The sequence below is a fragment of the Scylla paramamosain genome, chromosome 9 (genome assembly GCF_035594125.1).
Source record: "Scylla paramamosain isolate STU-SP2022 chromosome 9, ASM3559412v1, whole genome shotgun sequence".
NCBI lineage: Eukaryota > Metazoa > Arthropoda > Malacostraca > Decapoda > Portunidae > Scylla > Scylla paramamosain.
This window is the reverse complement of record NC_087159.1, coordinates 2,541,610-2,554,054: the sequence shown is the minus strand read 5'-3', so window position 1 is coordinate 2,554,054 and position 12,445 is coordinate 2,541,610. Positions and strand designations below refer to the sequence as shown.

Below are 12,445 nucleotides of genomic sequence, written 5' to 3'. Positions count from 1 at the left end.
AAAATCTCCAGTACCATACTTTTATTACCATAGAGCGTAAACACATTGTGTGGCACTCTGGAACACTTGTGTTGATAGGTTAGCCTCTGGGTCAAAATTATCCATGGCTTGTATTTACATTAGTTTCCCGGAGATTTATTATTATTATTATTTATTTATTTATTTATTTATTTATTTATTATTATTATTATTATTATTATTATTCCTTCACTATCAATTATACTATAATATTGTAATTTCACTGTCTTGGAGAGTATTGTACGTGCCGCGTAAGCATACATATTATTTTGCACAATTAGCTTACTGACCAAGGCCGTCTCTATGTGACATGTAGGCGGCCTTGAGTAAACTCCCTGCAGGGCACGGACGAGTTGTTGCCGTGCTATCAGTGTTACCACATACAAGATATGCATTCATCACAATGTATGAAATGATTTACCCACGAAGCATCCCACCACTATCATGTATAAATCTGCAGTACTTCACGGGGCATTTAATAAAATTCTGGTAATGCAAAGGCTCCTATATATCGACTACTAAGCAGCATACAGTGTGTCTTGTTGACGCTTTTCAAGTTTTTACCGATCGTGTGTGTGCGGGAGACGTTGGGAACACTGAAAGGCACAGCAGACGCAGAATAAAGTGAGCAGACGCCGGTGGCTGGTCGTGGGCAGTGGTCGCCTCATCAAGAAAGCTTTGTCTCTGTGTACTGCATTGTCATCGGTAGAGTTATATTCAGAATGGCGTCCAAGGTGATCAGGAAGGTAGTGTCGAGTGCCAAGGCTCCTGCTGCCATCGGGGCGTACAGGTGAGGCTGGGGACTGATTACCGGTTGTTCTTAGGTCCGCCGCCACCCCTCTACCTTTATCCAATACATCGATGATTTCATGGAAGTAGTGGATACCTGACATTCTCATTCTTCTAGTATTGTCTTTCCATATTAAGTGATACCAGAATCATAAGATGTTATTGCAATTTTTATATGTTTTAGGTGTCTTGGTTGTATTTACGTAACTGCAGGTATTTTTTTTTTCTTTTTTTACAGCCAAGCAGTGCAGGCAGGCAACACTCTTTACATCTCAGGCCAGTTGGGGCTTGATACAGCCACCCTGAACCTCGTGAGTGAAGATGTGGTGGAGCAGACTCGCACAGCCCTCACCAACATGGGGCACATACTGGAGGCTGCAGGCTGCACGTACAAGCACGGTAAGCACTGTTACTGCACCACAGGAAAGTATCTTGAGAATGTAAAGAGAATGTGGTAGTACAATCAAGTAAGAACTTACGGAGTATTGAACAATAGGGTATCTGTAAGCTGTGACTTTTGCATATTTTGTGTAGTGACAAAAATGTTTCACTTAATGCAATATATCGCCCAGACTGATGCTCCAGAGGTATGCATCCCACACAGTTGCTGCACAGATTTTTCATTGTCATAAATTTGGTACAGGCAAACTATTATCCTAGAGATCTTAGGCACAAGTGGGGACCAAGGTTGCTGTAGCATCTATACATTCCTTGGTGGGGATCATTGCTGGCTCCACTGTAGCCCTGTTCACACAAATCTTGCATGTTTGCTCAGCATTGGTATTGGAGAGATTCTTGTATCCATGTCATAGTATTGGGTGCGGTATTCAATTCTTGTGTATCACAAACTTATTCAACACATATTTGTACTTTCAGTGGTCAAGACAACTGTACTTCTAGCAGACATCAATGACTTTGCAAAAGTTAACGAGGAATATTCCAAATGTAAGTGTTGCTTCTTTGAAATCATATGCTAATAAGTAGATGACTGATGCCTCTTTTGTAGTTTGAAATTCCTTTATGTTCATATTGCTTTTATAAGTACTGTATTATTGAATTATACTATTGAAATTTTTGCTACTACATCACTAAATTCTGAAACATAATTGTACTTTACAGTCTTCACTGAGTCCAAGCCTGCTCGAGCTGCTTACCAAGTGGCCAACCTACCCAAGGTATGTTGAAATGCTAATCTTTCTGTTCACTTTGTAAGTTTTCACCATCTCTCTAGTCCTTATCATTCTTTCATTATATGCCTCTTTCTAGCCTTGTGAGTTTACTTTCCCATGTTTTTTTTACCTTTCATTCTTTGCCCCTGCCATATTTCCTTTTATTATTTGTATTACTTTCTTGCTTGTTTTTTCTTCCTCTGTTCTCTGCCTTCTTGCTTTCCTGTGTATCCTTTTGGTTGTAATGATAGTCTTATACTGTATAATGTGTATATAAATATATTGGTAATCATACTTGTGGCACTTTTTGATTGGACTAAGAGTAGAATTTTGTATCATATAATATCCAGAACACTCCAAAATAGCTTGACCTTTTTTGTGTCATTATGAATCTGTTCAATGCAGAAAGTTAAGGAAAAGATCAAAACAGTAAAGAAATGTAGAGTACAACAGAGGAGGCAATAATGTGGAGGATGGGTGGATAGATAGATGGGGAGGAAGTGGAAAAAACATGGTCTTTAAACATTCTTTGAAGGAGTGACCACAGTAGAAGACCCTCCTCTCTCCAATGAAACGCTCTTTCTCTTGCATGCACAAATCATCTGTCTCTGTTAGCACCTCACACATATTCCTCTACCCTACCCTTCCACCTTTCAAGTGGCCTATGAGCACCTTCAGTTTCACTCACACCTCCTCTACAAACTCTTCACCCTTCATCCTCTCAGTGTAGCTAAACCATCTCAGTGTGTTTCTAATTACGTGTTCCAATTCTGCACACTACATTTACAAGAGATGCCCTTCCCCCTCTACTTGTACACATTAGTTGCTATATTACATAGAATATTATTTTTGTCAAATGGCAGCAACAGCTACACACACAATTTGATTTTTGTATGTATTGCAGGGTGGACGTGTGGAGATCGAAGCCATAGCAATTGTAGGAGAGTTGGATGCACAGTAAGGAGCAGTGCCAGCAACTATCCCAACAGCTGTGCTGATAACTACCCCAACTGTAATCTTGCTACCATACCACTGTCGCCTTCACATACTCTATTTTTTCCCTTTATCTTTTTTCCTGACTGGCCATTTTCCAAACATTGTGGCACTTGAGAAAAAGCAGAATATAGGAATCTATTTAAATGCAAAGACAGTTAAATCCATTGCTCAATTATTTCATTTTAGAATAGTTATATTTTTATTTTTTTTCTTATTATGTAATTGCATTGCACAATTATTTATTTTAAACTTCTTAACTTTTTTATAGTATGTAATCCTAAAGAGACTGGAAATCTCAGCTCAGTTTTATTGCCAATTATTTAGCCTTACAGAATGTTGAAAAGATTTTATTTGTATGTGATAAAACAATGCATAATATTACAAAGGGCATTTTTGTTACAGTTGTTCCTTATGATGCATTATGGATGGTCTTAAAATATAAAAGCAGTAAAGTATATTTTCAATGATGTACGAGTATGTACATAGACTTAGATATATCTGTGATGCTGCATGTCCTGTAACACAACAGGGTAACTAATGGTACTTTGAAGCATCTAATACAATATGTTAGGAAGAAATGGCAAAAGTTCTGGTGTTTGCCCATTGAGGTTATAGACAGAACCATTAGTCATTATATTTATAAAAACACTACAAGTGGCTTAAAATAGAACCTCACTTTAATGTTACCTTATGCTGGCACATCTTAAGGTATAAGATATCCCGAATAAACCAGTACAAGTCTTCCTATAGTGTGTAATATTTCAATATTTGGATTTATTGTGCCAGCTCCAGTAGTGTCATGGATTCCATATTATTTTTTTATTTAGTATTTTTCTCCATTTGTGCAGTTAGAGGGAACTATTGCACTGCAATTATAGTGCTTCACAGTAATGATGAAATAAATGTTTGAATAATAAACTGAGTTTTCACTAAATATTTGATTTCCCCACTTGTCTTGATGAGAGGCTCTCTAGAAAGAAAGATAGCTCAAGACTGACGGTTGCCAGCATTGTGTCAATGAGTACATCACAATGGTATATTTTGTGGTGAGGTCACATAGAACAGGTCGGAAGGGAATCGTAACCTTATTGAATGGTGCGATTAATATGCCAATTAACACAAACCTCAGTATGTGCATTGTTTACGAATTTCAGTGAAGGTCTGATAAAAATTATTCTATGGAGCGTGTCCAGGAGTACTGTCACAGTAACGAAAGGTAAATTACGTAAGTGCCAGAGGATAGTTAAAAATAAATGAATGGTAACACCGGTTTTCCTAAGTAAAAGGGGAGAGAGAGAGAGGGAGGTATGAATTTGGGTGCAAAACAGATAAATAAATAATGCCGAAGAAAATGGCCGCAGAAAAATGGTGTAATGAGGCAAAAACGAATTCCTTCATGGTCCCTACAATGAAAGTGGTTAGTCTGCATTATAAATAATGACGCAATCTTCGTTACTGTACTACCGCTTACTCGTCTAGATTATTATTTTTTTTATCAATATTTAGTTATCTGATACGTAAATACTGTTATTTAGTGCTAACTGCAGATGAGATTTCCCCAGTGCATGACAATAGTGGAGAGTGGATACTTTTTAGTTCCGTCTCCCCCGTGCCCGCGGCCAGCCTCCAGCTGGTCCAGTAGGCACACGGGGATCCGATCAGAGTATCAGCTGACGTGCTGTACACAAAGCCAGCTTATCAGGTCCACAACACAAACTCGTGAGTATTATGAGTGGTGGATGTATTCTGTGAACTAATATTATGGAAATATGATATTTGCATAACGCTATGTTTGCAAGGAGGAAAGTGCTGTGTGGTAGGAGAGGTAGACAAGGTGTGTCAGTGACAGGTGACAGCTGCTGGCCCCAGACACACGGCACAGCTGACTGTAAGGCTCTTTTATCTAGTATTTGTACTGAAGTTGACAGACATATACTGATCTTAGATCTGTGATGGGTAAGTTAACATGTTCCTGCGTAATAATTTAATGGAATGTAACCATTTTTTCACTCGTGTATCATGGTCCCAAGAAAAGTTTTCTTAAAACTGCAGTTTCATACAATACTTCTGTTTTTCTTATCTCTTGGATGCCATCTTCCAAGTAGTAACATTTCTTACACTTTCATTAAAAAAACCTGAAACATTTTTTATAAGTATTTTTTTATACCTTTTTTTCAGAATAGATATATAAACATATAGTGATAAGAATTTGTGTTGTTTCTTGAAAAACTACATTAGTAAGTTTCACAGGGGAGGTCTTTCGCTTCCTGATCCTGATAATCCAAAGGCTACAAATTTGATATTGTTGCAAATGGGCACTCATGGGGAATTGGGGTCCTGGCCTGGCTGGGCCCATGGCCTGCCAGGCCGGGACCCTAATACTTCATGAGTGCCCAGTTATGCATTTTTGTTGCAATGTTATCATGTTGGCCAAGCAAAGATGTTGCCATGCTGAGCAAGAGAGACTACCTGCTACTGCAGCCACACATATCCTTTATATATATATATATATATATATATATATATATATATATATATATATATATATATATATATATATATATATATATATATATATATATATGTTTATTTACTTATTTTATTCTCACTCAGACATTCACACTACAATCTTTGGGTTGCCATAAGGCCCAGGATACAGGATATAATAACTTAGTAAATAACTGTATGATGGAGCATAGGTTCTACAGTGGCCATTATTTAATGGATGCTGCTACTGAATCAAATAAAAGAAATAGTGGTGTACAGTCAGAAAATTTTAGTCCCAGATAAAAATTAATAGGCTTATATTATGTTTTTGGATAAGAGAGCAGTTACTATTAAATTTTAACTGATGAATGTTGATATACTGAAAAAAGTCAAAGTAAAATAAACTATTTTATAATGCAGTATTCTCATTTTCAGATAATGGTTGACGAAGCAACACGCAAGAGTCTGAGTTCTATCCCCCTCATGCGGGTGAAAGCTGGACCTCGTGATAAGGAGGCTTGGGTCACTCGCCTCAAGGAGGAATACCAAGGACTTATTAAGGTGAGCCAGGGAGAACATGAATAGTAATGACACCTATATGTAGGGTCATCAAGTCATTTAATTCCTTGCACAGCTTCACACTTCTTCACAACTCACTTCTTGAAGTTTGAATCTGTTTTGAAATGAGTTTTTCACTGTTTTTTTTTTATTGCATACCCATACATTCTCAAATATCCCCAGCACCCCAAACACTTTTTAGACTCCTGGGAATGTGGGGTCTTTGGGCGGGGAAGAAGAAAAAAAGAAAAAAATCTATCTTCACATATTTACCACAATCTCAAAGTTAATCTGGTTTCCACAAGGTTCCCACAGTTGTCTCAGGAGCTAATACTGAATTCCCAAACAGTGGATATCCCACGAAAATTTTGTCAGAATCAAATGGAAAATTTACAGGAAAGGAAGGTTGTCAAGCCTCATTTGAAATAAAAACAAAATTTTACCGTCAAATGTAATAATAAACTAATGGAGTAACGTCTAGGGAGAGTCCCTAGAATGGCTTTTCAGGGAAAAAAAAAAAAAAAAAAAAAAAAAATATATATATATATATATATATATATATATATATATATATATATATATATATATATATATATATATATATATATATATATATATATATATATATATATATATATATATATATATATATATATATATATATCCTTAGACGCCATAGCCCCATCCTACTCCTTAAAGGAGGAGAGAGTAATAGTCTCACTCAGCTCTTGTTAGGTAGAACCTCCTTGCTACACCTCGGCCGCTGGAATGTCTCGGCACCTTACGTTCTTACAGGAAATATTCAGTGCCCTTCACGTCAGAAACGCATTATGTAACACAACCTGTTACATAATCTATATAATAATATATTTATCTCGCCCGATAAATCCTTAGCCACTCCAGCAAGCTTAAGGTGCTGCTAGCAGCTAGTGTTACGGCACCGCCGCAGATTTGCGAAAGCTTTCAGTGGGGGAATATATTGCAATTACATAGCTTAACTGACATAGCCTAACGTAACGCAAGCAAACCTAATATATCCGCATTTACCTTAGCTGCATGTAATAACACAGATATGTAATAGGAACGTTTTTCAAACATTTTTTTTTTTTTTTTTTTACCTTATTCTTGAAGAGATGGCCCGCCTGGTCCAGCCTCTTTACCGCTGTCCTTTACACTATACCGCAGTAACGACCTTGCTTCCTTTTTCTTAAGGATGAATTATTGTACATCGCCACATTCCTTGACCTTCTTTAAAATCGCACTTTTGTCAAACTCGTAGCACTCTATTTTCAGCAATAAATTCACGAGATTTAAGAAAATTCACTAAAGTATCGCTTTTCATTCATAATAAGAGGAGCACTGAACGAGAGTAGACAGCGACAGACAGTGATTTCCTGACCGACTGGCTGACAGTGACCCTCTCCTGGTCTCCATAAAGTGATATGATTGGTAGATTATTTAAGCGATTCTCTCTCTCTCTCTCTCTCTCTCTCTCTCTCTCTCTCTGTGTGTGTGTGTGACGCGCTTACCACGCAGGAGCACTACGTCACGATTCCAAATGCCCATACTCGAATCGAGCCTTCCTCAGACACAACAAACCGAAACACGAGTCGGGAATACAGTGGTTGCCCGACCTTAGAGAAGTGATTCATGTCATGCAAACAAATACCTCCCAGACGACTGATTAACGATGGAAAATCAGAAAGGCAGAGTTTCAGAATCCAGTCAAGCAAGCAGAAAATCATATTCCCATATTCCCTATTAGAGTGATGGTGTAAAATACATTCCCTCACGATTTCCTGTTCACGCAACACGCCTTGGACTGATTGAACACACGCCCGGACACACGTTTATTCCTGGAATAGAAGCTACGTTAGGGAAGGAAATTGTGTGTGGCTAAGGAAGAAAAGGGTATGTGTACCTAGCCAATCCTTAAATTTGGTCTCGTAGGAAACATTTAGCCCGTTCACAGCTACATGGTACATCTCATGAACCACAAATCACTCAAAGCCATTTCTTCATGTACTATAACCTCCCATAAATATTATATTGCTTAGAAACTGGGAAATCTATGCCTTTACTTCTTTTTATTTCTTGTATGCGTGTGTATGTAAATTTACCCTGTTTTTTAGTGGTGTTGCATATCATAGTGAAAGGATTAATATCTTAGAAATTAGGGATTTGTCTCGGAAATATATTGAGTAAAAATAATTTTTCAACTTGTGAAAATGAATAATTGTAAGTAATAATAATAATAATAATGATAATTCCCCAATCATTAGTGGAGTTGAGCTTTGAAGTGTTTAGTCGAGATATGATAAAAATAACTCATTTCATGTTTCCTCCACAGTTTCTCGACATCTGTGTTATTTCTCTCTCTCTCTCTCTCTCTCTCTCTCTCTCTCTCTCTCTCTCTCTCTCTTCATTACTTACTATATATTACTCACCCACCACAGTTATTTTTGTACATATTTCCCATTCACACAGAAGAGAAAGGTGTAGTACTGTATTATCACAGTACTTATTTCTCCCGCAACATGTCAACATTCACTTTCATTATGTACGTACATTCTTTATTCCTTGTACTGTGCTAATATGCCAATGTGTAATTTCAGTATGTGCAGAACAACAAAGAGGCAGATAATGACTGGTTCCGGCTGGAGAGCAATAAGGAAGGCACGAGGTGGTTCGGCAAGTGTTGGTATATCCATGACATGCTCAAGTATGAGTTTGACGTTGAGTTTGATGTAAGTTCCTCTGCTTTTACTGTTTAATTTCAGTAGTATTTGTTGATGTTTGTAAGGTAAAATAATATAAACCCTCATATAATGAATAATTTGTAGAGAAGGGCTATCATTTAAAACAAGGTTCATTGTATGCTGAGGTTGGTGGTAAACGTTAATCATGTGTTTGGTTAGTCACCTTATTAGCCAACCACATGTTCATTTCACAAAGAGCATGATTGGTAGGTTCAGAAAGTTTAATAGATCCAAAATTGATATAATGTAATGACCTCCTTGGCATTTCATGGAAACACTGAAATTTTTTTTTTTTTTTTTTTTTTATGAAAGTGAGGTAAATCTTTAGCATTGAGAAGCCTTCATCCAGCCAGGAAACTTAATTGATGGGGGGTGGAACATAAGGCAATACTTTAAATATCAGGACCATGAAGATAATTTTGGGGGCCTTTTCATTACAGTCACTACACTGTCAATGGTTAAAATCTCTTCCTCACTGGTTTAGAGATTAGTTATTCAGTAAGTCATGCATGTTGTTTGAATTACCATGAAAAGTTAAGTGCTGTTTACTATTCTTGTATGACATACAGATCCCAGTGACATACCCAGCCACTGCACCAGAGATCACACTGCCAGAGCTTGATGGGAAGACAGCCAAGATGTACCGAGGTGGTCGCATTTGCCTTACAGACCACTTCAAGCCACTCTGGGCTCGTAATGTCCCAAAGTTTGGAATTGCACATGCCATGGCACTTGGGGTAAGGATTTAATTTGAGATTTGTGCTTATTTTATGAGAGAGAACACATGATTAATGATGTGCTGGTATGTTCTTTCGAGTAATACTTCTTTATAATATAAGTTATCTGTGTAGTAGTGTACTCTGCATATTTTGACTTAGGATGACCAGACCAACTCAAAGTAATGACAGCATGCATGATCTGGGTCTGGTATTTCCTCATCTTTCCAGTGATGGATTCAATGATTATAAATGTTTGTTGCCTCATTTACTTTCATAGAGCTTCAACTTTTGAGCTCTGTAAAAAGAATGGCTGCTTATAGAAGGGCAAGGTGTTTCCTATCTTTGACTTGAAGCTCACATGTTCTCTTTCAAAGGTCATTTATTCATCCAGGTAGAGAAAATTTTTGATGGTGTCTGCACATACATATTACAAGTAGTGCAAACTGATTTTGTAAACCTGTTTATTTTCACAGTTGGGTCCATGGCTAGCTGTTGAGATCCCTGATATGATTCAACGAGGAGTCGTCACATACTCTGAGAAGAAAGGTTGACTGCAATGTTATTTAGTAATCAATGTATTACAGGATTCAGTTAAGGTGCTTGTTTTAAAATTCCATAATCTAATCATTCTAAAACATTCAAAGGAAATAGAGGCTATGAACCGCTTTCACTAATGTCCCAGTTGGTGGAAAACAGATTTTATTAGTGATGGGAGGATGATGAATTATTAATAGCATGAGAATCAGGGATGAGTCAAAGTTTTGGGACAGTGAAATGAATTCTTTAATATTTTCACTTAAATCTGCTATTTTGCCAAACCTTGTCAACTTGGCAAATAAATGCCACAATTGTGTAAGGTTCACTTTCCCACAGGCACCTTCATAGAAGGCTAGAAATACTGGAGGCACAGCCAAAAATTATTTGAACACTTAACCTCGTTAACATTATTATATCAGGCCTCAGACTCGGCCAGTTTGTGACCACTACAAAAAGTCGTACTACATTCCCTGACGTGCTACATCGTTTGCAACTATTAATGTAAAACTTTGGATTTTGTCAACAAGCAAAATATATTTTATTGACTTATAAATATATTTTTGTAATAAAATACCTATGCATGATTTTTGACAACTTTCAATTTATAATGTAGATATAGGCAGTATGCACATATATATATATATATATATATATATATATATATATATATATATATATATATATATATATATATATATATATATATATATATATATATATATATATATATATATATTGCTTCTGCTCTGAGCCTTAGACTAATTTTCTCCAGTTGATATATAGTGATTGTTGATATTTATAATGGATTACCTAAAGCTAGGAGGGTACAATTTCCTTCATTGAATATTTGAGCATCTTTTTTTTTGTCAGTCCCTGAAGTCCACCAATCAGTGTGTGCTTCAGGAGGATTGATTATGTGCAAACTTTCTGGCCTAAAAGAAGTAAAAGTTTTAAGAGCAACAAGTTTTATATTGAGGCTTAAGTTGAAAAGTTAAGTATATATAGCATATGATAAAATCAACATGTAATCAACATTTACATATTACATGCAACTAATTACAGACAATAGTGTAACAATAAATCTTCTCTCTCTAACCATGATTTCTTACGTAGAACACACATTATGGATGCCGAGTTCCTACACTGTAACACTTTCACAACAAAAGTAAAAATAATTTGTTTAAAATCAGTTTAAAAACATTAAAATCATTAACTTGTAACATGAGCAGTTTGTTTTGCTTATAGACAGAGCTAAGGAGTTAACAGCAGGTTAACTACTCAGTCTTGTGGTAGACTCTGGCCTGACAGGAATATGGTGGTGGTGGTGATGGCCCGCCCAGAGTGGGGACGGCCGCTCTCTTGCTCCTCTGATCTCCTGGGTGGAGTAACTTCCCGACTGGAGCACTCGTCCTCTCCAGCATTGGGACTGGTGAGTCTGAGTGTGTATGATGCACTAGCTGTTGTGTCTGTCTCCTGAAAGTTGGCAGGCTCCCGAGTTGAGGAGCACTTCTCTCGCATCTTGACGGTATCAGTGCGTGTATCTGTTTCTATCACTTTTTTGGTGTGTGGTTCAGTAGTATTCTTATGGCCAGTAAAGTCTTCAGTAGTGCTGGTAATGTGAGAATTCCCTTTTGTTTGTGATGGAAGATTACCATTAGTCATTGCAGAACCTGAGTCTTCATTCTTCATGCCAAGGACTTCTGTTTTGCTTCCTTTAGATGAAGCAGACTCTCCTTTTTCATTCTTTGTTCGAAATTTTGATCCTTGAGAAATTTCAGAAGGCTTAATTCTTCCTTGGCGACCACGCTTCATTGTCGCTAAAATACTTTTCATTTCTTGCACAGCATCAGGAGGTTTCTCTTTCTCATCTATGTCTGGTTTCCTACTGATGCTTCCAACACTATGGGATTTGGTAGATTTTAGTTTTACTCCCCCTTGTTTGATTTGATTGATGAGGTCATCCATACCACAGCCTTTTGCTGCTGAATCTGAAAATGCATAAATTTATACCATTATGATTAACTTTGCATACAAAAGACAAGTTCATGGTAGATGGTAAAGGGCTGATAACAGTTTTGAACATAAAGTTGCTTGAGATGGAAAATGATTTCAAGTATGAGACATGAGGACACTAATGGGATGAAATGACAGTTTGAAGAAAGTGTTGGATGCAATAGTAAGATTGCTTGTACATGATGGTGATAAATGAAGCTATGAATACATAAGTGGAGGCAACTATAAGGGCCTGAGCGAGAGGTCCCCCCACATCTGGTCTGATCATATCATGCAGATGTGGGAAAGGAGATGAGTCTGGTGTGGTGTACTAAAATAAAAACAGTCTTCTGCCATCTGGCCTTGATGCTGAAAAGTTATTTCCACAACTGACTCAGTGTAGCTCGAGGCAATCCCTTTA

General features: G+C 37.1%; 3 protein-coding genes across 15 annotated transcripts in view; 2 read left to right on the top strand and 1 right to left on the bottom strand.

Moving 5' to 3' along the window:
- Positions 1 to 579: 579 nt before the first annotated feature.
- On the top strand, positions 580 to 3,890 carry LOC135103401 (2-iminobutanoate/2-iminopropanoate deaminase-like). Its single transcript, XM_064009566.1, has 5 exons — positions 580 to 808; positions 1,046 to 1,206; positions 1,684 to 1,752; positions 1,927 to 1,982; positions 2,881 to 3,890. The coding sequence occupies exons 1-5, from the start codon at positions 741 to 743 to the stop codon at positions 2,935 to 2,937; spliced, it is 411 nt and encodes a 136-aa protein (XP_063865636.1). The 5' UTR covers positions 580 to 740; the 3' UTR covers positions 2,938 to 3,890.
- Positions 3,891 to 4,531: 641 nt separating this feature from the next.
- Positions 4,532 to 10,585, top strand: LOC135103400 (ubiquitin-fold modifier-conjugating enzyme 1). The gene is made up of 5 exons (XM_064009565.1): positions 4,532 to 4,691; positions 5,895 to 6,020; positions 8,633 to 8,764; positions 9,346 to 9,513; positions 9,969 to 10,585. Exons 2-5 carry the CDS (start codon positions 5,898 to 5,900, stop codon positions 10,044 to 10,046), a joined length of 501 nt encoding a protein of 166 aa, XP_063865635.1. The 5' UTR covers positions 4,532 to 4,691; positions 5,895 to 5,897; the 3' UTR covers positions 10,047 to 10,585.
- LOC135103396 (shootin-1-like) overlaps positions 10,255 to 12,445 on the bottom strand; it is a 59,689-nt gene continuing 57,498 nt past the window's right edge. For all 13 annotated transcript variants that reach the window (XM_064009544.1, XM_064009549.1, XM_064009550.1 and 10 more), the window contains one exon: positions 10,255 to 12,020. In XM_064009544.1, the coding sequence (XP_063865614.1) occupies positions 11,311 to 12,020 (710 nt within the window). In that variant the 3' untranslated portion in view covers positions 10,255 to 11,310. The remainder of the gene's footprint in view (positions 12,021 to 12,445) is intronic.

Bases quoted from the DNA above. Each gene is read 5' to 3' on its own strand.
- LOC135103401 (XM_064009566.1), top strand. From the start codon at position 741: ATGGCGTCCAAGGTGATCAGGAAGGTAGTGTCGAGTGCCAAGGCTCCT. The intron at 1,207-1,683 runs GTAAGCACTGTT...TTGTACTTTCAG, and splicing joins AGGCTGCACGTACAAGCACG to TGGTCAAGACAACTGTACTT. The intron at 1,983-2,880 runs GTATGTTGAAAT...TATGTATTGCAG, and splicing joins AAGTGGCCAACCTACCCAAG to GGTGGACGTGTGGAGATCGA.
- LOC135103400 (XM_064009565.1), top strand. From the start codon at position 5,898: ATGGTTGACGAAGCAACACGCAAGAGTCTGAGTTCTATCCCCCTCATG. The intron at 6,021-8,632 runs GTGAGCCAGGGA...GTGTAATTTCAG, and splicing joins AATACCAAGGACTTATTAAG to TATGTGCAGAACAACAAAGA. The intron at 8,765-9,345 runs GTAAGTTCCTCT...TATGACATACAG, and splicing joins AGTTTGACGTTGAGTTTGAT to ATCCCAGTGACATACCCAGC.